General features: G+C 40.0%; 1 protein-coding gene across 4 annotated transcripts in view; it reads left to right on the forward strand.

The window, feature by feature from the left end:
* Positions 1–26,403, forward strand: part of kcnab2a (potassium voltage-gated channel subfamily A regulatory beta subunit 2a) — an 83,144-nt gene that overhangs the window by 19,277 nt on the left and 37,464 nt on the right. For 3 of the 4 annotated variants that reach the window (XM_069146062.1, XM_069146071.1, XM_069146055.1), the window contains exons 2-3: positions 10,892–11,062; positions 13,525–13,566. In XM_069146062.1, the coding sequence (XP_069002163.1) occupies positions 10,986–11,062; positions 13,525–13,566 (119 nt within the window). In that variant the 5' untranslated portion in view covers positions 10,892–10,985. Of the gene's footprint in view, positions 1–10,891; positions 11,063–13,524; positions 13,567–18,207; positions 18,576–26,403 lie in introns of those variants that run through there. The other variant, XM_069146038.1, reaches the window with a different exon arrangement.

Raw genomic sequence — 26,403 nt, forward strand, 5'->3', positions numbered from 1 at the left:
GCCCTCTGGAGAACAAATGCTCAGAGTCACAATGTGAATGATGGTCCACTCTGGAGCCATTACTAGGAGCAGTGTGTTGTTGTAAAAGAGCAGCTGCCTAAGTGTCCTGAAGTTGTGTATGCATGTGCGGAAAGTGACCCTTGCAAAGTCATCCACGAGTGTGTCCGATCTGCACACATGTACTGTATGCGATCAGAGGAGTGGAAGCCCGTGTGCACTTGGTGGTTACATACAGGGGGAATTTATCTGTAGTCTGCCTCTGTAACTAAGGTTACAGTGATTGCTATGAGTGGACGTAATGGTGCAGACAGTCATAGTCTCACAGGCGATAACCACAGTTAAGGTTGCAACCTCCGTCAGCCGGCATTTAAAGCCTGTTTGAATCACTCATATCATGTCAGACAGGCAGATTGTCTGCGTTCCACAAATCATGAGGGTTTTACTGCTATCTCAAATGCACAGTATGTAGCCCAGCTGGATTTGAATAGTCTTAATTGTTTGTGTCTGCCAACAGTTTTTTTTTTTTTTTTTTTTTTTTTTTTGCATGTGTGTATTTTGACATCATTCTGTTGTTTACTTTCTAAAATGTTTTTTGTTTTTTTTTACATTAGGAATGTCCCATCCTTTGATACTCAGTATATCCTGACTGCAGGATATGCTGAGTTGGTGTAGATTTTCACCTTTCACCATAGTAGTTGGACATCACAACCCAGCAGTTGTGCAGGACTGTGACTGAGGAGTGCTGGTGAGTGGGTGGTTATACTGTATGTGTAATCTGCCAGTTTGTCACTCAGTACTGTGATACATTGGCAGCCCATGTAGAGGATGCTGTAGTAGAGTAGACAGAAGAAGTTCAGAGCAGGAGAATTGTGGAATGAAATGGGAACAAATTAGCTCGGGTGGGAGCTGTTATTTTTTAATTTTGTCTTTTTTTGATGTGTCAAATGCGTCTTGATCTGCCCATTCAACCTTCAATCCTAAAGCACAAACATGCTGTCAGTCTTGTCTACTTGACTATTTTCACCAGAAACTAGGCTGTATCACAGTTAAGGAGGGGGGTGCTCTCCTTTATGTGCAATGCTCAACCATACTAACACTATAGCAGGACTTCAAACTAAATGTGTGAACACACATTTACAGCAGTAACACAGAAACAGCACCTCCCTTTTACACTGTCTCAGTTCTTCAGTGATTTTGCAATAGTTTGAATAACAAAAGCATGTTTTGTTCCAGTAAAGTGGCAGCCGGTTTCTGTACTCGGTCCATCTCATTCGTTTTCTTCCGCAAGACGCTCACACCACCCCGTTTAGTAACTCATTGGTCGTTACTTTGGGCAACAATGTCAAATAAAAGCTTAGGATGCTTCCAGGATTTGGTGACCAACAGAATTGTCTCTACTTGTTCTTATCACAAAACCTATTAAAAGAGTGCAGCAACCAGCTTGTTAAATATTTTATGCGTTGAGTGGTCTGACACTGTTAAAGGCAAAACTCCAAAATGGCACATTGCACTCTACTCTGCAAAATAGGAGTGGAAACCTTTGGCAATTTCACGATTTGATTCAAAATCATTTGTTTATTGATCATGGTTACACGTAGCATTGTATACTTTGCAGAACACCAAGAAAGAAGCTGCTGCTCTCCAAAACCAAAGTGCTACTGGGAAATGTTTTTTTATACTGAAGAAACCAAGGAAATCGCAGCTCTGCAAAGCAACATGAACACATCATCATGATGTACAATGGGAGGAGCCTCCTCATTGGGGCATGCTGCGTTACCTCTGGGCCTGGACAGCTCGCCGTGTTTAAGGGGAAATTAAATTCCCATGTTAAACAAGGGAAATTACAGGATAATGTCCGGGTGGCTGCCCGGCAGTTAAAGCTCACTGGTAACTTGGCGATGCAGCTATGCAATAAAAACTAAAGTGCATCTACTACAGAATGAAAAAAAAAAAAAAATCATCAGCTGGAGTAGTCTGGGCACAGCTTTAGACCTTAAGCCAATAGAGATGCTGTGGAATGACCTTAAGAAAGCAGTTCACACCAGAGATCCTCTGAGTATAGCTGAGCTGAAGCAGTTCTGTGAGGAAAAGCCGTCTGAAATGCCTCTTGAATAGTCTGACCCGCAGCCACCAGAAGTGTTGAGTAATTCTGCTAAAGGAAGTTTGACCAGATGTAAAATCCAGAGTACCGGTATGTGCAAATCAAACCGAGAACCCTTTAGTTGGCTGGAAGGTTTCCAAGTTTTTAGTCATCCTCCAACATTCAGTAACTGACTTAAACTCACAGAAACAAAGAAGGGTGAAGATCCAACCTGGGTTTTATATTTACTAGCATACACATATCCAAAACACAGGTTTTCAATTTCCATCTGTTCTGTAAATCTCTCTTCGGATGACGTTTGAAAATATTCAACCTGTCCTCGATGTATGTGAACAAAGGGTCTCTTCCACCAGCACTGTGAATGCATAATGAGCATGTTCAAAAAATATTTGATTTTGATACTTAAACACGTAGAGTCAATGCAGAAAAGGTTCACATACCTGCCACTATGCTCACATTAGCTACATTACTGTATGGATCATCACTTCCAAAATATTGATATAGAGTATTAAGAGTTCTTTTTTTTAGCATGTCATTAAATATTTCAGTATTCATGTGGTTTATTTTGTGAAAGCCTTGTAAAATGTGAGAGTGCTTGTGACTAGTCAAGTGTAACGCATTGCCACAGACCATAAGAGGAGACAAGTGAAGGTCTGAAATGGAGAGAGGACACAGAAGGAGGAGTGATCCGTAGCGCTGTTGTTTTTCAGCACAGGGACTCCCTGGACCAGCCTGCTCTCTACTGCCTACTCAGCTTTTTTTTCATCAATGTCTACTCAACTGCAGTTTTCTCTTCCTCTCTCTCCTCCTTTCTCCTCATTCTCCCCATTCCTTATTATCAGCCAGTGTTTTTCCTTTTCCTCTCCTACTTACCCAGAAGGTGTGTGTGTGTGTGTTGCTTGCTAGTCACTGCGGGCCTGCTTCTCCTGGGGCCACTCAGAGTCTGTTCAAAGAGCCGCCAGCCACTTGCTGCATTTGCGCCACAATTCATTTGGAACTCTGGACCACACTCGCTTTGTTTTCCCTGTCATTTAGTAAAAGCATCCGTCAGAGTGGCGTGGTAGCACCCTCAGGGAGAGGGTCGAATCCTGAGTGGCTGCAAAATAGAAAACCAGAGGTATCAAGGGCTTTTTGTACGTGAACATTTTAGGATAATGCATAAAAACACTTTGTGAATTCTTGAACAATCTGTTTAGATGACAATTGTAACTGTATAAATAGAAAACCAGCAAGCAGAAGCTAAGCGTTGAACAACACTTATCTATTGCAGTGGCTCTCTGCCATCTGCACAGGCTCCAAGGAATCCTTAGGCAAGTGCACAAACTACATCAAGCAGATAACTTAAATACCGCCACCGGCTATAATGTTTGTGTTGATGGCTATTGACGCGTTTACCAGTTGTCTCCTTCGTTTTGTGTTTGAGGCAGACTGTTACAATAAAGCGGTACCAAAATTTCACTCGATATTTCCAGCCAAGCCTTTCCAGAGCCCACGGCTCTATCCATCAGTTATTCAAACTTTAAAACCTCTACTCTGCTTGGACAAAGCTCATGCAGTATTTAGTAGAAATATTATAGATGCTACATCAGCAAAAAGGTAGGCAACTAAGTATAACGTTCTGTTGTTGCATATTGCTTTAAGTTCCTGTATGTGCTGGGCAGAATTCACTGTTTTTTCTGATCGGCTGCAGTTGTCTTGGTCTTCCCTAATAACCGTCTGGATTTAGTATTGATCACCTCTGCTACTCTGTGTTCCTCTTCACTGTTATGTTTTTGTATCAACTTAATACTTTCTGCTCACCTATGCAGAACTAAATATTGAACTCCGCTGTACAGCCTGCTCATACCCATATGTCAATGCATGTGCAGTGGTGCGGATAGCACTGATATGTATCACTTGAACAAGGATCAAATTAAAAAAAACAGGGCAGATCATTTATGGTGAAAAGAGTCTTGGAACCTGAATCCTGAATCCTGAATCTGGAATGTAAAGCATAGGAAGTAGATTGTGCACTGAATGTATGTGGCAGGCAAGTGAGAGCTATTGCAATTCTTTAATTTCTGTGTGACTGCTTACAGTTGTGATTGGAACAGGCTTTCAAAGCTGCACGGCAAGGACACGCAGCTCAATTTGAACATATTGGTACTTTAAAGTGGAGGTGGGATGTAATCTGACGGTGCAGCCTATCTATGTTAACAGGTTTGAGCCCGTTTAAAAAGGTCAGTCCGACACTATGGTCCACCTCAAGCCTCCTCTGTCTTGGGCCAGTCTCTATAGACACTCGCACGTCAAACATCATGTGCCGAGTGCTGGGATGTGAAGGCGACACGCGAGAGAACCGCTTCCTAAAATCACACGTCTCTCGGGGCCCAATTTTGATTATCGGTATTTTTCTTTGGTTTGCACCGGGAGCGCTGGGATGGTTTCATATTTCTACTGCAGTGTGCTGCTCTGTGCTCCTCGTTCACTGCACCATGTTCTCTCCCTGCAGTGCTAACGGATGCCTCATTTCTGCTTCTCAGGCCCAAGTTAGCTGTGCAGTCCCTCGTCAACTCATTCTTTTCACATTTACACTTGGTCTGTAAACCTGACTTTTTTTTATTTCTGTAGGAGCTTCTGTAGCACTATTATGTTTTAATATTAGGGATTGCCTATAAGTCAGTACCAGAGGATAAAGGAAATGTCGAGCTAGGACATACAGAGTGCTGATTCATCTTGATGCTGTCAGTGATACAGGCAACCTGGGACCATACATCTCATGCAGTAATAACCAGGTGGTGGGAGGTACATGCTACACTCCATGGGGATGCTTTAGGGCTTATTTATGCTCAAAAACACTGATGTCCGACCTAAATCTTTGTCATTCATTATTACATTAGTTTCAACAAGATGGGTTTTGTTGGATTCTGTCATAAACCATGTTTATATCCCATATGTGGATGGGAGAAGTGAATGGATTTTGCCGAACATGGGGGGAAAAAAAGCACTCACCACGAATAGTATAAAAATTAGATTTGATAGAATTAAGATTTTAAGGATTACTTCCACGTATTATGGCCAACATTAGACATTTGCAGCCAAACTCTAATCTATGTGGGACCAGTCACACGGCCCCTGATGATGGGCATGGCTTAAAGTTTGACCATAATATGTGGCAAACCTCTGTGTGTACAACAGCTGCAGCTGTCCTAGAATTTAATGACTCCTGACAGCAGAGCGCTCAGTTGCGCTTTTAACTTCTTTTAACTGAGGGGAGGAGGATTTGTATCTGAAGTTTGCTTTATAAATAGGCTATTTATGCAAATTGCTGTTCACTTTTTTTTTTCACAGTTGGCAGCCAGTGACCCGTACCGTTTCAGTAATCAAGGGCCCTCCACAGCTTAACAGAAAAGAGGCCATTTATGAAATCACAAACTGTCTGTCTGATGATGAGAGAAAAGACGATGCGCTAACGTGGATTCCCATCTTTACACAGGTTTGACTTCCATCCTTTGATGAATGTCACTGAAGATGAACAGGAGATTCCGTCTGAATCCTCCTTGTAGCATGATGGAGAACAAGGCTAGGTTAGCTTCTCTCTCTTTCTCTGCCTGACTGAACTCCCATGTAGGATATCCCTGGCAGTTCTCGTCTGTTAGCCTGTCTCCCTCTTCTGCAGCCATCTGCTGGGGTCTGGGTGTGTTTTCCGCAGCTGCCAACATACTACACAACACCGTGCTGTGCTTTCCAGGCCAGCGCTGCCTGCCTGCTTGCCTTGCTCACGTAAGCCCTGTCTCAAGAGGGAATTCACTCAGGCTGGGTGTAGGTGGATTTATGGATGGAAAACATGAAGAGCAGCCTTATTGTGACTCAATTTTGCATTTTGTTTGGAAGAGACTGAGGTGTATGAGATGAGCTTAAGTGAGGCTATGAAGATAGATGTCTGTCATGACTGCCACCATCTCTTCGTTCCGTCCAGTTTGTCCTCTCTCACCACAGCCTCTCAGGCTGTAATGTACTAAGGCTATATAGCTTTTATTTTAGCCTGACTGGACCTTTATTTCCAAGGATTTTTTTGAGAAGTATCCCTGAAGTTATTGTAGGGCTGTGAATATGATCTGACATTTGACATATTGAGCAATATGTTCGTGATAGTTGACTGAAATTTACAGTCAATCAATTATTAGAAATCATTTTTTGGCCTTTTTTTAATATATTTTTGTGATAAATAATGGTGTCCACTCAAGATGTAATTCACTGAGGTAGTATTCAGACTTTGTTTCCCCTCAAAGTCCATCTATTGTGCTCTTACTGTGCATGAGTTTCGTCTAATCTCCATCCAAATCTGAGCACACAGTCGTTTTAACTCCTAAAAATAAAAACCATTAGTTGTAAAAAAAAAACTTGTTTACAATAACTTATTGATGAGATAAGGCCTCTGTAAAAGCTGGATACAAAGCTCTAAAATTTAGAAATATAAATCCAATAGATTCATTTTTTGTAAAATGCAGATGTATAACAAGTAAAATGATTACAGTTGTGGCGTAAATCTGCAGCCTAAAATTTATAGGCTATGTTGGTATTATTGTGAAATATAAGGTAATGCATTACTGGTTTAGAGATTAAAAAACTCATTTCAGATATTATGTTCCCTTTTTGTTCTATTTTTATTCAGATGACTAAAAGAAACAGTTCACATGCCTGTGTGCTTTTTTGTGATGAGACTATTTGAAATGACATGTAAACATAGATTTTGAAAATGGATAACTCTTGAGCTCCAGGCTGTGTTGAGGTCAACAGTAACACTGCATCAAACACGCAGAGGGCTGCGTTAGTGTGGGTGTGTTGCTACTTGCTACAGGCTACAGGGTACCTGTGAAAAAACAACAACTAGGAAGTCCATTCTGACGTTGACCGATTCCCCTGACGAAAACAACTTGAGCTAGAAATGCAACAAACATAATGAAGAAACATTTTAACAGGAGCAGATGATTGCTTTGTGTTAGGAGAGAGGACTTTTGTTAACAGCAACTATAGTGAATACATTTTAGACTTTGGTTATACAAAACAACACCCCTGTCTACATTTTAGTGCTTTGCCTTTTCTTTTGTCTTTGTCTTTTGTTTTAAATCCAGATCTAACTGAGTGGAGACATTGAGGAAATAATGCTCCAATATCAAGTCCTTTTTCTCTTCTTTCTTTCTCTCTCTGTCTTCAGTTTTAATCTGCAAAGTGCACCTTGGTCGATTAGTGCAGTAAATCTGAGCCCTCTAACTTGAGCCAGGATGAGTCTGTAGTGTTCCGCATTGCTGCAGTCAGCAGCAACATCCTCTCCAACTGCAGCTCACTACAGGCATCTCTGTGAGACTGGTGCATTGCTCTACAATGTGCTACAGTCAGAGCTGATGTTAACGCAAGTATTTTGTGTAGTATCTAAATAGATCTAAACTGATAACGTACTACATTAAACTCCAGAGAGGGCAGAAGTAGCACTGGGCCCCGCAGGCATTTTTTCCTTTTCACAAATAAAACACAAATGAGCAAACAAAACGAATTTAAATCAAATAAGACAAAACAAAACCAGCTGCCAGCTTACAGAAAAAGATGCACATATATATATATATATACATATATATTCTGTCTGTAGGATGACTCCAATGTCCTTAAGTGTATTAACAGAACCAAGACCATGTGAGGTCGAGAAAGGCCCAAAATGAAGGCCAGAAAACTACAATTCTGGTGAATCAAAGCACAATACGTTACAATGCAGTAGTACAATGCAGTCGGATGTGACCCCATGTGGATGTCTCTCTTTCTTAATATGATCAATGACCTTTGGCTCTTCGGGTGGGCATTGGACAGAGTATACAAGAATTCCTCAGACAAGAAAACATATTATGTAGCCATCTTTTAAAGCACGTGTTGTCATTGTGTTGGTGAATCTTATTGCCTGATTGGTCCAAAGCATTAGTGTCTTCAACTTGTATTTGTATCTTGCTCAAATATTATGTTGCTCGCGAATATCATTTTCTTTTTGTAAAGTAGTTCTCCCAGCAGCAGTGTGTAGGGGTGTAGCAGTTTGTCGATTTTGGTATAAAACTTGATTTTACTACAACTTGTGATTGAAACTGTTGCTCTCAGAAGTCTTTTCATGTCTTTCGTGTCTTACAGCATGCTAGCTGGGTTAGCCTTTAAAGTGGGTCTTGTATGATGTGTTAACTCACATTATGGATGATAATTTACCCTCCTGCACGGCCAGAACATGCGACCTGGCTTCAATGGTTGATTGAGTTAAAAATAGACTAAATGGACCATTTTAATTGTTTTATACTTAATTAAGACCATAAAGGGCAGAGTTTTATAATGGGGCATTACTGGCATTATTTTTTATTTATTATCATTATTATTTTTTTTATTATTGATGATATGCCAGTATTTGAGTGCCTTAACTGTTAGATTATGAGTTATGGTCAATTTTCAAAATATATTACAGCAAGTTGTGGAAATGAAAAACCCCAAAGCTTGCATACTAAACTTTGAACTTTTTGTATCGCTACGCCTTTATGATGGTACTTCTGCCTTCATGGAAACTCTGTTTACAATGATACCACAGATTACCATGGTTTACCTCTCTAAACGATAAGAAATATGATTTCTATTTCATGTTGTATTTTACTTGAGATCTAAGCTACTTCCAAACAAATATGGTTGCTGTCCTATTATCTTTATGCTGAACTTGTTCACCTATGATTGTTTTGGAAATCAATATAGAGTTAAAAACTAAAAGACCTTCACTTGGAATTAAAACAAATTTTTTTTTTAGCTATTTTACTTGCTCATAATACTTGATTATGTACTGAACAGTACTAAATACTATAATATATTTCTGAGTGCTGCTAGGTGAGAAATAATAAATATAACAATATTGTAAACGTATGGAAACACAATACAGATGTTGATGATCTTGAGTATTCACATCTCATAGAACGGAACTATTAATTTCAATCAACCTGGATCAGTATGAATATCCTAAGTCCTACTAGGAACTAATTATTTGAAGATATTCCTGCGACCATATGCTTTCATAGCCCTCCATCCATCACACAGTGTCCTCTGATCCCCATCAGTGACAGATGAGCCACGAGGACTTTGCTGTGCTGTGTTATAAATCTGCGACCATGCCTTTTGGCCATCAGGTTCATGTCATCATCATCATCTGATAGCCGGAATGACCTGTGGTCCATTGTGGCATGATTGAAATGAGTGGGCAGGGAGCGTTAAATGCGTCCTTGGGAACATGGGACACGTATTCGCAGCATGGGAAATGGATGGCAGGGGAAAGTCACCTTCATGTTATCATTACGATGTCTGTTATGAGCCATGACTCACGTGAGTGCAGCCACTGGTGAAATAGGGTAGCATGAGGTTCTCAGCTCTCAGCTTTGTCAGGGTGACATAGTTGCCACTCTCTCTGCTGCTTTCCTCATTTTAATTGATCCACTACAGTAAACCGGGCTAAAACATCAGCCGTGCCTTTCCCCTCCCTCACAGGCCATAGTGGTAGCTTAAAATGTTGTGATAAGGTTGTTTTTTTTTTATTCGATTTTACTCGTTTTAATGGCATGTGTATACCTAACCACCCACCCAACCCTTGCCCAGCTCTCTTGTTATAGACCGTTTTACAGCAATGGACTGCTTCTTTGGCAGACACTTTGAATTATTCATAGAATCACGTCGCTCTGAGCAGTGGATCAGCTGTGGTTTGCTGTAGTGAATGCACATATGTACAGTCCACAGCAGCCATGGCTGATGAAGCTAGAAGGATTGAGGTATTTATACGTGTATGTGCTGCTAGTTGTCTCTGACCTGCCTTTTACGATAGAAGTGTCTTTGTGTTGTGATGTAATTATCCTTCGCTCTGAATAGGTAATTTTGTGATTGTTGCAAACTGGTATCCATGGCATGCACCGTTCTTCAAATTCGCATGTCATAGCTGTGGGGAAAATAGAGGTTAAAATAGTCTGATAGCTCATTCATTCAGCTCTTGCTTGTAGAGTGAGGACACGACTCCATCTAGTGGTGTTGGTGTGTAGCAGTCCTTTCAAAAAAAGGTGGGACAACGTCACCTTTACCCTGCTATTCCAGTTCAGGTTCATGATTTCGAAAATATTGTTTTGTAGTTTTGGTAAAATTCTAAATTGCAAGAAAACCAAGATCAAAACCAAAAGTGACATGAACTCGGTGGATCTTTTGGCAATCTGCAGTGTTGCATGCTCCTGTCTTTGTCTAGGATGTGCTGATCATTATCAAATTCACTTGAGTCAGTCTTTTAGGGTGACTGGTCAAACAAACACAAACACTGGCCGCTGTAGCTAACAGTAGGTTGGAAATGTGGTCACTTAATGTAATACATTTCCTGGCGTAATGTGTGGTGGCCCTGTGTTTTGTCTGTGTCTTGTATAGTCCAGTTCTCTGATTAATTGAATTGCTTAACAAACGGGAATCAATGGGTTAAAATGTAGAGTTGCAGTTAATTTTTGGGCTGAACAAAATTGAGTTTCTGAATTGTTTCACTGTTAAAAATAGCAACAAACAGGCCGATGGTTGACATGAATCCACAGCTGAGTCTTACATATCACGACGCAGGACGGCTTTAGCTTTGTGAACTGAGCCGTCCTCTTCTGTTGTTCTCTGTCACACAAGGACATCTGACAATGATGTTTAACTGACTTGGTGGGATTTTCTAAAATGTTTTTGTCTACGATAAAATCCCACTCACCAGCTGACATACATGTGCTCTCTCCTTTCCAGACGCCCTGATCAGTGATAGACTGTATACCCTGTGGTCCCGGTGAAAGAACACCACCCCCGGCAGGCTGGCCACACCCCTGTCCCTCCTGCCTCCATGTATCCTGAATCTACCACAGACTCCCCTGCTCGCCTCTCCCTCCGACAGACTGGCTCACCGGGCATGATCTACAGGTGAGCTGGTGGACGAGTACTGTTATCACATGCAGATACAAACATGTTTCTGTACATCGGTGTGCGTGTATGCCCGCATGTCAGTTACTGTGTGGGTGTCAATTTAGAGAATATTTGGACTAAAAGGTTATTGCCAGGTAATGCTTTGCAGGAGATGATTTAATAACCAATCACATGTACTTGCTCGTGAAAAGAAAGAAATCTGTAAGATGTTTGTATACTATACTAAGCTAAAACCTCAAGCCAAGACAGTTAACTTCACTCTGTTATGTTAACTGTGGTTCTCACCCCCAAAAAATACAAGTTTAACAGTGTGCTCAATTATTATTAGGCCAGAAAGTAAAATGCATAACTTGACATGTTTTCCACTGAACAAAAGTGGAACCAAGAGTTTGTCATTTAGCCCAGACATCTATATGGAGACGTGTCAGCTTTTTTTTTTTTAACTTTGTGACAACAGTAGTATGGACCACCAGTCCTAATGGTATGATCCTTTCACTTTGATGCTTCACCAGCATGTGGCGCCAGAGACTCATCCACTTGTATCATTAAAAGGCATCTGGTCCACTCTTGTTCTCAGTCAGCTTTATGGCTGTGTTTCACATTGCCTTTATTATGAACAGATGGGATGCAGTTGCTGTCAGCATAAAGCATTTTGTGATACGTCACCGTGACTACTGGGAAGCTCTTGGTCAGCTCAGTGATACAAAAAGGAAAGTAGATGAGATTTTGACGTGGCCTTCACTGGGAGTTCTGTAGCGTTGAGTCATTGTGTAGTAGCCTGTTATCAGCAGCCCATTGAAGCAATTCAGAATTTGTCCCACAACAGCTCACATCCACCACAAAGACTGCAAGTTACTGCAAAACTACTGAATTCAACTCGAGGCTTAAAATGGACCAATGTCATCGAACATCATGGGGTGTTGCTTTTTTAGTGATGGTTGACAAGTAGTCACATCTGAGCTGTGTTTTTAACGTCTAGGTTTACTAATCAATTATTGATAAGTTATGTAAAGTTAAATACCATTCTGTTTAATAAGTAAAATTTATTTAATGTTAACCTTTAATCTTTGCTGTATTCTTGGTATGTAGCTCCATCCAAACAATATTAGATTTGATTAGATTTGACTTTATTAATCCCACAGTGGGGAAATTTAGTTGTCACAGCAGCATAGAAAAGACAAAAAGGTGCACCCAATATGAAAACATTTACAAATACATATAAGATATAGGAAATAGAAAAGATTAAAAAAAAATATTATCTTAGAGAAAAAAAAAACAAGAGCAATGAATAAATACACACACACAGACTTTATACACAAAAAAAAAAAAAAAAAAAAAAAAAATACAGCTTGGACGATGAATGGAAAGTGACAGGTGCTGTGGATTGAAATGACCAGTGCAACATTATTTTATTGTGGTGTTGAAAAGTCTGTATTAGCTTCATCCCACAGCAGCCTTCTAATGACGTACATTTTTCTGCACAAGTTGCACATATGTATCCTGCACTCCGTACAAAGCTAAACAGGAATAGGTATTAAATACTTTAGTTTCTCTCCTCACAAATAATTATTCCAATTAGTTTGAGTAGAAGGTTGAGGGTGCAACTACTACTTTAGATTCAGATTTATAAAACTGTACAGTGTTGTTTTACTTGTTTATGTCTTTATCTTATCAGGTAGCATTAAAATAAAAATAAAAAAACATAAATGTGTAAATTGTTACAGTATGTATAAAAGAGACTGTGCTTCAAAAAACAACCCCATAGGTTTTCATAGATCATAGAAATCTAACGTCCTGGAGACGATGTTCAGATGACAAATTTAGGACATACCTGGGTTGTATTTCAATGTAGGAACAAATCACATATAAGGTTGTATAGGTTGGAAGACTTGTTGTGTTACAGCATTCATCCATATTCTGATCTCAAACTTTTGTCATTTTTATTAAACAAGTATCCCGGTAGCTGCATGTAACTGGGATGCAGATTTGTACATCATAAGTTAGGATATGGGAAGAGATTTTATTTATTACATTTCATTTATTTTTTTATATATTTTTTTAAATGTGAAAAGTTGAGGAAAAATACCTGGACAATTTTTGTTTTGTTTTGTCCTCAAACATGTACAAAGACCTGCATTTCTCATGAAGTGTAATAGTTCTTCTTGTGAAGGTTATGCAGTGATTGTGTGTTAGGACCTGACTCAGCATACACATGCTACTTTATCCAGCAAACACATTAAACAAACTTCTGAACATATTTAAAACTCTGTGTTTGTCTAATGCAGTCATTTCTTTTTCCTCCTATGTAAATCTGCCACATTTTGTTCCGTCTTTGGCTAATGTCCTTCATCTCCTTTGTGTCTGTATCTAACTTCTCGCTACAACTAACGTCGTTCCTCTCCAACTTTTATTAACGAAAGCTTTCCTTCCTTTTTCCTCCTCTCCCTCGATGTCTTCAGCGCTCGTTATGGGAGCCCCAAACGACAGCTGCAGTTCTACAGGTACCTTTCTGTCTCTATCTGACACAGAACTGGAATGAATATGACGTATATATTGTCCGTGTGTGTGCGCAGTATATCTTCCGAACAGTTTGTATTTCTTTTTTGTTTCATTTCACTATGATAACCTTGCTGCCGAGACTTGCTGTTCTGTCATTTAAAACCATGCATCCATCCTCTGCAGCAAAGATAATTCTTATCAACTACAATTTAGCTGGCAATGCACTATCCATCTTAAACCTGATAGGAGTGATGATGGATTTTGTTGCAAGGTTGCACACAAAACCTTTGAATCAACAAGAACTGTCTGAGTTTGAATGTTTTCTTTTTTCCCAGAAGTGACATTTGAGACATTCACTTTCGTACTTGTCAAAACATGAGCTTTTTTCTGCTTTGTAGATTTTTTTTTTTTTTTTTTAACTTTTGTGCAACTTAGCCTAACTGTTTTCCTTTATTCATCATTCCTATGTTACAAGCTCTTGGGAGTTGAACCTGATGTGTCTGATGTTCTAAAAACCACAGAGACCGTTTTGAACGGTGCTGGTGCTGAGAACACGCTCTCCTAGAGAGGGGTATCTGCTACTCATCCTGTAGTAGTGAGCTTTTAGACGGTAAGTCTTTGGGCTACTTTAGAGTAGGATCATATTATATGGTCTCATATCAGGCCTTATTCTGCTGATCCAGTTATAAAATCCCTGACTGTGTGGATGTGCTTGTAATGAGCTCACTATCAGATTTGTATCTTGGCGCAGAGCACGTTTCTGTCCTTTTAAAGTGCAAAGCGTCCCACTAGCTGCTCCCCTGGCCTCCGAGAGGGGGATCGATTAAGGCCCATATCTCTAGCTGTCTTGTATCACTTTGAGAAGCCAAACAGGACAATGCTGGAAAGAGAAGTTTTATTTTTTTCAGTTATAGAGTCTTTACTGGGATGCCAATGTACCTGTACATTTTGTCCCTATTGTGATGGAATCCAAGCACTGCTTTGTCATTATTTTATATTTACACAGTTTGTTGAATTCATTTTTTTGAAATACTCTTTCTTGTGTTGATAACACGTTTTAATTTTGTGCACCGCTGTAAACGCATGCATCTACCAGGGTGCTGAGCCAGAGCAGGAATAATGTAGAAACACAGTCATACAGTAGAAATTCCACTGCACGCAAGGGATGTCTGCTATTAATTAAATATTCTGACTGTTAATAAACGAAGACGATCTAGACATCCCTCGTGTGCACTAGAATTTCTTGTGCATGTCTATTATCCTACTTTATTATGTGATGAATTGCTTTATGCTCCAGCCTGAGTTGTACATTCAACTCAGGTTTGTTTTGTATCTAGCTTTTGTGATTCACTACTAAGAAAGCTTTTAGTGAAGTATTTTCCGGCCCTGGCTTTTGTTAAATAATTTTACTGTTTTTCGGGGACTGAGTGCCTTCCTGAAAGCAAAGGTACTTAATCTCTGACCTGAATATGCGTCTTGTGTAGATTACGGAAAAACAGATATGGTAGAACTTAAATTGTAACATCCCTATTAATATGGTAGGTCATGTGCACTTGGGCAATGACCACATATTTGCATAATACAATATACCCTGCTATGTGCAAGAGGGTTAGGTGCACTCAAATATAAACAAGAGGGCGTGCAACCCTCTGGGGTCTGCACTCGTGAACAACTGGAAAAGCACAGGCCTAGAGCTGCGAGTTTGAAGAAACCAAACATACCTACATTATTATTGTTTCTTTTTTTTCTTTTTTTTTGAGGGGGGGGTGTTTAAAAATTAATAAAATGTTCTAAATTCAAATTACTTTTTTATTATTGTGTGGTACTACAGCAGCACACATATTCAAATAGGGCCCGTTGTTTGAAAAAATTATAATCAGTTCCTTGATTGTATCTTGCAGCACTGAATATTTACCATTTTTTGAATATAGTACTTTTCGTTTTTAGCATCCCTGTTCTTATAACTTTTAAACAACTGGGCCCAAATAGCTGACCAGACTCAGAGGCAGGGTCAGAGAGACGATGTGTGATGAGAGACACAGCAACGAAAATATGCATCCAGAGGCAGATAATGTGGTTTTGTGATTTCAGTCGATATCTATTGACATATTGATGTCACTGTTTAAAATCAATGATTGTTACTTACTTATGACTCATACGTTTTCATGCATGTACAGTTAATGGTTTTCTTCTGTGGCCAAAACAAAGCATCTACACTGCCATAATTGTGTGGCGCCCTCTGATTTTGACCTTCATCTCAACACAAGGCTACTGAGAGGTAGAGATGCTGCAAGTGTGATTTTCTAAAATGCCTTGGTTAGACAGTACTCAAGCATGGTCGTTTATGTTTTTCTCTGTGTGTACACATACAGTCTATATTTGCTCGATACGTTGTGTTTGTGTTTCATGTGCACACAACACTTAGCCACTCATTATTGTCCAGCTCTTAGTATTCTTTCCTGTGGAACAACAATCAGATGCTTTTAGTGCAAAAGCTTTGGTGAATAATTTAGGGCTGATATTATTTGCTGCGGTTAGCAGAAACAAGACGTGCCCCTAAACGACATAAATGGATTTCTTCCATGAGATCGCACAGAGAGGGGAGGAGGAGAGGTGTTGGTTGAGATAATAGAGTATGGTCCAAGTGGTGAGGGGAGGGATGCACTCTCTTATTACCTAATTGGTTTAGACATTTCCTTGTAAGACACTCCCAGTTTGGGTGGACCTGCTTCATCGCTGTCTGCAGTGTGTTTATAAGAGCAGGCAGGAACCCCACAATCCGCTCATGAGCCGACCTCCAAGAAACCGGGTGAGTTTGAGGAAAGATTTGCACTCATGACCACATCAGGAGTATGTTTAATTGTGGGTATGTTTGGTGTGTGAGCGGTTGGTGGAGTTGAGTGGGTGTGGGTGTGTGCATGCATGCTGCCTAGCCTGAAGTCTCCTCCTGTATTTATATCTTCTGTCTGCGTGTGAGGAAACCAGTTGCTTGGAAGAACTTAATGAGATTTGTAATTAATAGAGACTGAGTCATGATGACATCAAGGGTTTGGCTAATCTTTTTTTTGTCCTATAACATAATTTCAGATACTATTGGTGTCTTTATAAGTGTGTGTTATATTAAATACTTAATGTGAGATTTAGTGTTAGTTTTAAATCTTGGTTTTAAATGGAGGTTTTGGTTTTATTGTTGCTCTGCAATGAGATGTAATGGATGCAAAGAAAGTGCTCTTCAAGTGTTGTATATGTCAACAGATTTTTAAAAGATCCAATAGAGTGTTGGGCTGAAGTTATATTTTAAACCAGCAGTGAAATACAGTTTCCTTAGTGGTAAGAAAGAAGGGAGTCTACATTTGACAATGACGCAAACTGAGAGTAAGTCTTGTTGAGGATACAGACTGTAGGATAAACTGTGGAATTGCAGTTTTATTTCAGTAATTTTTTTTAAGTTGTCTTTATTAATATGTTAATGTAAAATTATTTCAGATTGACCTTTTATGTCTGGAAAGACAATCTTCATCCTTTCTAATATTAATATTTTGTGAACAATTTATCTATAATGAAATCAAAATGTATTATGTTGAAATACAAAAATAAGAGAATCAGTGGTTGTTTAAAGCGTTTTATCATCTATTTTTGAGCAGCTATGACCATTTATTCAGTGTTTCTACTGTATGTAATTGTTTTTAATTGAAATCATGTATATTTAACTGACATTGTTTTGCAGATTTAAATATTATGTCTCAAATTCAATAATGCATTACTATAGCTATTCTTAATGTGATACCTCGTCTTTACCTAGAAAGTGGCTTTGTGGTCAGTGCTCACGAGTTCCTTTGGCATTAAGTTACATTCCTGTAGTAATGGTGGATCTGACACAATGCTGCCCTCTGTTGATTCATTTCAGCACCCTTTCTTTTGTAGATGTGGATGAGGAATCAAGTAACTTTAGAGTGGGACAAGAAGAGATGAGTCTTAGTGATTGAAACAAATACTTTTTGAAAAGGGAAACACAGTTGGCTGAAGCTCTCTAAACCCTTGAACCTGAAATAAAGCCCAACCTTGCATTAATAATTTGTGGAAAATGCATATTGTGCAGCTGTTTGAGGATTTTTTTTTGGGGGGGGGGGGGTCCTTGTTGTGCTCATCTATTTTTTTACAGTCCGAATTTGCTTGTGTGACCAGTTCTTGTGCCAATTGTACTGTGGACTACTCCTAGCAAGTTGGTCTCTTGGCTCTCCTCATTAGTCCAGTCAGAATCTGAGGTGAGAGCAGGGAAGTGTCCCCTCCTGTTGCTTGGTGCATGTTTAAATGCTTCCCCTTTGCAGACAGCATGTGCCCTCTTTCGTCCTGCTCCTTAATCACCAGCAAGTCACCTGAATGCTCCCTATCAGTGTAACCCTGCCATTGTGTACCTGTCAGGGGAGGGTGGTGCTGGGCAATGTTGTGCGACTCTGATTACACTATGCATGGCCGTGTGCTGCCCAAGCAGGAGAGCTGTTTTTTTTCGTGGGAGCAGGTGCTATTTAAGGAGGTGGCTTTTCCCTGCCGTCTCCTCGCACCGTCCGTGTCACTACTTTATTTCTTCACTGCACGGGTCGCCTCAGCATCACGAGGAGGAGGAGGCGAGGGAGAGGGGGGGCATGTTTGCGGGAGGGTACGCCAGCGGCTCCCGGGGGGCTCCCGGCAGGCGCAAGTCCAGTTACTGTCCTCCTGAAAACCTGCAGATCCCCAAACCGGCAGCGCCAAGCAGTGTTCGGAAGAGCAGCAGCAGTGGAAGCGGCAAGATGCTGTCTATGTCATACAGTGACAGCATCCGGAGCGGGATCAACCGCTACCACTCGGACCAGGGGCTGAATCAGCCACCGACCAGGCCCCCCGACCAGGCTGAGCTGCAGAGGCTCCGGGAACAGAGAGTCGCCGCTCAGATTAAGAACATGGAAGACTTCCTGAAGATGAACGGCCTGGCCCTGGAGGAGTGTGTGTCCTATCAGACAGGCATGAAGTACAGGTAAGAGAGAGGCAGAGCTTGACAGGGACTGAGCTACTCCCCAGACCAGGACAGCGGTGGGTGCTGAGAAGCGGCAGGTGAGAGCAGCAGAGCTTTGTGGTCAGAGAGGTCAGGGACCTGAGGGACTACTGAACAGGTGTGTGCGATTACATAGGTGTTTTTGATTTCTGCTGGTCATCAAACATAGTTTTTTAACTTGTTGATTTTGTTCTGATAAATGTGGTCACCAAAAACATATACGCAGATGAGAAGTGTTTATCTGCCTCTTCCTTGTTAATATCACCACGGTTTTGCTCTGTCCTCTGGTCAGACTGCACTCATGCAAAGATACTGGGGCCCAGGTTTTATTTTAATCATCTAGGTCGGTGGCATATTTGCCCAACTACATGGGAAGGACAGACTGCTCCGTAAGGAGTTACCTGGCCCCTTAAAATCTCACTCAGACTTTCTTTTCCTTTTCCCCTTGATCACGTGGAGAGGTACACTACCCATAATAATATTAGGTTAGATATTATTTTTAGTTTTTTTTGTTGCTATTATTTTGTAATACAAATTCAAATTGTGGTTTAAAGTGTTACCACTTCCTAGCATTTTTAAATTTTTAAAACCCAGTGAAAACCAAATCTTATATGAAGGATTAAGTGTTCCCTTATGGTCGGAGAATTTTTTTTAACTTTTGTAACTTGTAAGCAAACAATTGAAACCCACTGCATTCAAATGCAAAAAACATCGGACTTTATAAAGGGCTTTATTTATTAACTCATAAAAGAGATGTTTTGTAAATGCATGGTTTTTACATTAATATGCACATATTGTCACATTACTATCAATGCTGTACCGAGGCATTACTGCATGTAAAAAAAATATTGTAACGTTTTCCAACATCAGTGCGCCAAGCTTTAGTTCAAAATCAGAGGGTCAAGATTTGGATTTTCACGTTTCTACATTTATTTTCTACTCCTAAAGGGTTCTGATACTCATCTAGGCCCTTCTAATGCGTTTTATCTCACAAGCGATAAAACTTGAAGCATTTGCTCATTTTGTCCATGCCGTCAACGCTGTGTCAGGAAACCAAACAAGCTATTTTATGGGCTGTTGGACTGATAGAGCAGCAGGCTCAGCGGCTGTTGTATTGCCAAATGCAGCCGTTAAGGTGATGTTGTTATTGTCGTGGACATGGATAGCTTTCATCACGCACAGGCATGGCTGCTGTTGTTTTTGACCGAGACCAGTGACTAGAACGCAGGTATGGCTGGCTACTGTTGCCACGTCTGGGGTGACCAAGTTTTTACTGTCATCTGCCGGCAGTGTTGGATGTCACCACCGCTGGTATGTTACCTTGCCTATAGTTGCTTGCTTGTTGTGTAAAGCTCAGTCAGTGGCCCATGACGGACTTGGGTGCAGCTTTGTGAGCACGCATGGTGAAAATGGGGGTTTAGTATTGCAATAGGTTTTTACTAATTAACGTCAAAGAGTCTCCTACACTAATTATCAATACTGATACCACTTAAGTTGTTTATCTTTTATCTGAGTTTTTATTTTGCACTGTTCAATCAAATAGGTCCAGTGTCAAATCTAAGTGTATTATGTTATTTCTTCGTGGTGATGTATTCAGTCATTGGTATTCGTTACCACAAGAGCATTAGCTCATCCAGCAGAAGAAGTCCTGTTTCTTGTGTTGTAATCACCTGCAATTGTGTAATATGGGCTGCAACTGGGTCAGCAAGTACATGCAACCCCTGAGTAAAGCTCATCATTATTTCAGGTGTGTGGTCAGGAAGGCGGGCCAGCACCACCAAGCCACATTTAACCATTCTTAGCAGTGTAACACCTTTTCTAATAAATACAGGTTAAAACGTTGTTGTCTTTATTTTGCAGACAAACACTTTTCAGCAAATATCAACACTGGCTTTATTCGCAATGTGAAATACTTTTTTGCTGTTAAGGGGCTGTTATTTTTCCCGCTCAGGAAAGGATCGGTTTAATTTCCCCTGCTCTAAATTAACATAATGGACATTACATCACTGAGACATGAGGAGCGGTCTTTCTAGTATTGTTTAAATATGAATATTAGTGGTGCTGAACCCTTAATTATCTTAAATGAAATGTCTCTGATTTTGATTATAGGTATTTTCTTATTGTTGTAAATAGCATGCAGGTCAAATTAATTAAAAAAAAAATATTGCCATTATGTTGCCCTTGAAACAAAATACTACTACTCAGCAGGCCCATTTAGACACCGGAAAACTTTCCCTCGTATTCATGTCCTCCGACTGAAAGAGCCAGGCGGTGGGGTAAAGGAGCCAGCTTGAGTTCAGTGAGCTGAGACAGGAAGCCTTGTGTCTCCTGATTTATGTGGAGGAAAGCTGAGTGAGTATAGATTTCTGGAGCGACTCAACACTAATGGACATGGTAATGACCTCCATGTTTTTTTTTTTTTTTACTATAACTGTTCCTTGATGTCCGATAACAATAATAATAGTCATTTGTAATGAAATTTTTCTAAATCTTTGTATAATTGCTTTGATCCCATCAATTAGAGAGAAGCTTTGAGGTATATTTATTAACGCTGCAATAATCAGCTTTTGCCCACTAGGGGGCAGAAAAATATCAAAGCTGTCACATGAATAGTCGACACATAACTGCATTATAAAGTTGCTATAGCTAATACTGTAGCAAACAATTCCCTTTTCTGCATTCAGCAGACATTTAAGAAGCATTCACATGTATTCAAATTGTGTTTATGATCCACTGATGAATGTAACGCCAATATTCATTTGTTCTGAACTCAGTTTTTGTCTCTACTGTCTCCTGACAAAAATGTCTTTCGATGTTTGATGCTTAATTGCATTCACACACCTCTTACTTTTGATTATCTGCTAAGTAAGCTGCAGTATGTATTTTCAAGTTCTATAATGTGTGTATGCTGTATGTGTACGTTACATTTACCGTCTCATAATGACAGCTGCAGTGTTTAGTAGATAAATTGGGCAGACTATTTACACATAATTTATCGGAAACTTTTATTGGAATTCCTGTTTGCATTGTGGGCAAAAAACAGTGTGGAGCTGTTAGTCAGACAGAACAAGATATTTGAGGATATTACCATGGACTGTGGATAATTATAATATATATTCTTCACTGTTTTCTTCATTAATTAATTAACATTGTCACAATTACTCTTGTCAGCTAGATTTCTTGTTAATAATGCCTGATCTCCACTAGGTGGTGCTGATGTTCCACTGTAGCAGCCCAGTTGAAACTGTAGTACACATTCCTTTTGCCTCCCACTGCTTTTAATGCCATAATGCAGTCACTGAACACATTGAAAGCATCACACTCTGCACTCCTACACTAGACTGTATAACTTTGTTTTGTGCACAGCCTGGTATGGAAACTTGTGCAAGAGATGACTAATGCCATTTAAAATTGCTGCCTCAAATTGGCTGGCAGTGTGGAGGAATGCCCTTTATTGTTACTTATTTGCTTTAGTTTCAAAGCATTATTCAAGCACATTTCTCTCTCTCTCTCTCTTTCTGTCCTTATTTCTGTCTTTCTTTCTTTCTTGCTCTCTCTCATTCACACACTTATGCAGTTTATCTTATGTTTCTCAGATAAACACTCTGATGACAAGACAAATCTGCACTGAGCCACTTTAAACTGTTATTATTTTATTTTTCTTTCTCAGTGGCACTGCAGCGTGCGTGTCAGCTCGGGCAACTGTGAAGTTTTTCTTCAGGCGATCCCCTACTCAAGGGCTAAATTTAGCAACAGACTCCTATCCACAGCTGCAGCTGGATACAGCTGAATGGGCTGCAGATTAACCTGTTCATCCACGATTATACCTCAAACCCACTGCCTCGCTGTCTTGCTGCTCTGATGCGAGCTGCAGAAGTGGCCGTGCAATATCTCTGTCGCAAGTGTACGAGATGATGTTTAGGTATTTGGAGTGATATAGATTTCGTTTCCAGTGTTGACCTCTCCAGTTCCTCTTTGAGCTATCTCTGGCTGGCCTAGTCTGACAGCTTGCCAAAATGTTCTAGTCAGAAATGTGACTTGGGCACGGCGTGGCAAGTGATGGGAATGCCAGGGATTACACAATTCTAGTTTGTTTTGCTTGTTGTTGTTGTTGTTGTTGTTGTTGCTGCACTTCCATTTAGCAGCCATGTTTGGCAGCTCAACTGAATGATCAGAATCTGGGTTAGTGCATGATTGTTTCAGATGTTCGAAGTTACCGTTTAAGTGAAACTCTTACTTAAATAATACTACATTGTGACATAAAAGTGTCTTCATCTGGGCTTACAATATTGCAGCTCGTTAATTTGTAAGCCTTTGTTTTTGGTTGTGTTACACCATATATTAAACTTTGATGTCTTGATTTATGTCAGACGACCCATAAAAAAACATCCTTGAATGTCAGGAGGACATAGCCTTGTCACTCATGCGCGTTAATGTTGCTTTTATGTGATATGTTGCAGCCAAAATCTTGAGAGAATTGTTCATCAAGTGCATCTTCTTCCAGTGAATCACAATACTCACCATTTGTTAGATGGCAGTTCAAATGGTGATTATGAGAGGGGTCATTTTTTTTTTTTTATTCCTATTTGCTGTAGCAGTTCTTGATTCCCCATGTACAACATTGGCCCCAGAGTGGTTATTTTCCTTATTTAAATGGTGAAAGCATCTCCTTCATACTGCTGAATTTTAGCTGCAAAAAATGTGAATGTTTTGTTTTGAATAGTAACTGATGATGTTTCACCTCTGTTTTTAATGTTATTCTCAGCTGCTTTATTTCGTTTGTGTCACAACCCGTCTTCTTTTATGCCCTAAAGTATGAGTCTGTGTATGTGTATTAGTGTGTGTCACTCGAGGCTGCCAGGATCACTCTGTTCCTAATGAATACCCAGTAGTGACAGGAGGTCAGAGGGCCTCTCCGCTGTCCTGAGCCTTTTAGATCCTTTAGAGCTGTGCTGTTGTCCTTTTGCATCCCATAAAATTTGTCACTGAGCAACATCCAGCACATTTATCCCAAACTGCTTGGTTTCATAACCAAATCAGATGTTATGTTCTGCATGTTTAAATGTTTACTGGCAAAGATATTGCTTTCCTTGTTTTTGGAACTTTGCACTTAATAATGCTGCTTTTACCGAAGCTTTTAGTACATTTCTATGGTTTTGTGGCCGCAGCAAATTTTATGCAAAGGAAAGTTTTCTGTTTCACACTTGACTAACTTCTCAGAAATGAAGCAAAACCAGGCCCTTGCTTTGATGCAGGTGTTGTATAAAGTAGATATTATTTGAAATTGGAGGGTTTTTTGTCAGTTTACTCCCTTTAATTAAACATTTGAAGCATATTTCTTTTCATTGCTTTGTGCCTTTGATAAGACAGATCAGCTAAAGGCATGTCAGTGTCTTTGGGTCTGTCTCTCCGATGCTTTTATGGCTCATATTCGTGTTTGTTTTTTTAATTATATAACCGTCCTGGCTAAATCTACTTCTCTGAGCTTGATAGTTGAGCTCATCTCATAATGTTCTAAAAAACCTTTCTGTATTACTCTGACTTCCTTTTGTTCCTCGTGGTGTAACATCTGTGTATTTTGTGATCTGTTTTGCCTGATATTTCCTCACAGATTACTCCTTTATTTCAGGTAGTAGTGTTAGTGTGGACGGAGACTTCAGGCAGAAAAAAGGTTTGGCCTCTGAGTGTCGAGGTCGGGGATTTGCTATAACACCAGTCTGAGCGCCTTATTTAGTAGCTGCCTTGTTCCTATGTGTTCTACAGGTAGAGGCCATTCAGAGTCACAGACTCAGCAGCTAAGAATAAAATGGGAACCATCTGTTTCATAAGCTCAGTTTAACCCCCTATATTCAGTGCTTATGTGACAAAACCATCAAAAACTTAAGTTCAAATGGCATTTGCTATAAAGTGATGAGGTAATGTACATAATCTTTGTTAGTCATCAAAGTTGTGGATTGTCAAGGCTTTCATGATACCTGTAGATTTACAGAAAATGGTTATTCGCGTGCAGTCTGTCTGTATAGTATACAATACCTTTGTCAGTTTAGTGATATAATTTCAATAAAAATATTATTTACAGCAAGAGATTGTTTTGTTTGTTTGAAGTAGGGTTGTAAAATGTACTTTTCCACAGTCAGTGAGGGAGATAGGCACATCCCCAGCTTTGGGAAGCAGGTAGCTGTGCTTAAGCAATATTACACGAGAGGGTGTGACTTCAGTGATGCCTACAGACCTCAGCGCAAGCTCCTCGGTCCTGACCGCATCACTGTCGTGCCAATAATCACGTTAAAGCACACCCTCTCGCATAATATTGCGATTGTATAACAAGTAACCATGTAAATAAAATATGTAATCAAAATGTATTCATATTGGGGGCAATTCGCCCTCAAAATACAAAACTTTTTGTTAGTCTGTTCTCCGTTTCCATGGCAATACATGGGGTATGACTAACAGCTGGAAAACAATTAGTCGCGTCAGTAGAAGTGAATGTGTGCGATGTTTACCACTCCAGGAAGTAGTCCGACCATTAGTAACGCCGTAGCAACAGAGACGAGATCTAGTCTGTTTTATTGCTTTCTAGAGATTGTTTCTCAAACTGAATAAGTACAGCACATAGAAACACTAAACTCCAAACTAAATATCGATGCACTCATGTATTTGTTTTTATTTTAAAGACACCAGACTCCTCTGACAAAAACGGTAATATTACTGCTGCTGCTTAGTTTGTTTTAGTCTAAAAAACACCACCAAGTCACACAATAATTGAAACTGGTACTGATTTTTTCGTAATTTCTTTTAGGCTGCTGTGGGGCTTTTTTTTTTACGTGGCATGTTTTGTTGCTGACCCCGTCCACAGCAGTATATTGCTTAGCTTTTGTGCCGGTACAGCTGCCTGCTTCTCCAATCTAGGGACGTGCAGACTAAACCAACTTATTAGTAAATACCCCAAGTCAAATAAACCAAACCAGCATTTGAACTCAAGTTTCAACTCTGCACTCTGGATACAGTACGTCAGGATGCCAAAAGCATGTGCATCCTTCCACCAAAATATGTGCATCGGAATAACGCTTTTCCGTGCGAACATTACCTAAGGTATGACAGATACACATAGGCAGGCGTGAGGATCTTCCACTGAGCAGGATTATTGTGTTTTTATGTTACATAAAATCAAGGGATTCCTGTCCTCTATTTTTTTTTTTTTTTTATTGATTCAGCTCTCCGTCTGCTAGATGTCAGCAGGGACTGCTGACATGACAACTCCTCCTGAGCCCTGCTGTCTGCGGGGATTCTGTCATGTTCACTGGAGAATTAAGAATTGCAGCGCTCGCCGCTCACAGATGTGACCTGCGTCTCTCTTCACTCTTCTCTTTTCTCAGGAATTCCCAGAATCACCGTTTAAACAGACAAAATTTTTGACATTTCTTTGTATTTCTGAGTGGTATTTAAAACCTACAATACCTCTTTGTTACAGTTGAGCTCATTCAGATCAGTAATTGGTAGTTATTTGATGAAAGTACAGAAAATAAACAAGCAGTTGATGCTAAAATCACCTATGAAAGACAGCATTGTAATATATTTGTCTTGAGTGAATTACGTCCTCATTACACTGATTAAACAGTCAGCCATTAGAAATGTTCAGAAACAGCCTCCAGATGCATTAAGCTGCTAAAAAAGCATTACCACATCTGTCGATCAACACTGTCAATCTGCCTGACCTCACATCTCTTTCCATTAACTCTCTTAAGCCCTTTCTCACACACACACACACACACACACACACACACACACACACACACACACACACACACAC

This window comes from Embiotoca jacksoni, unplaced genomic scaffold, assembly GCF_022577435.1.
Source record: "Embiotoca jacksoni isolate LCO1_2020_lvr unplaced genomic scaffold, fEmbJac1.0.p SCAF_1, whole genome shotgun sequence".
NCBI lineage: Eukaryota > Metazoa > Chordata > Actinopteri > Embiotocidae > Embiotoca > Embiotoca jacksoni.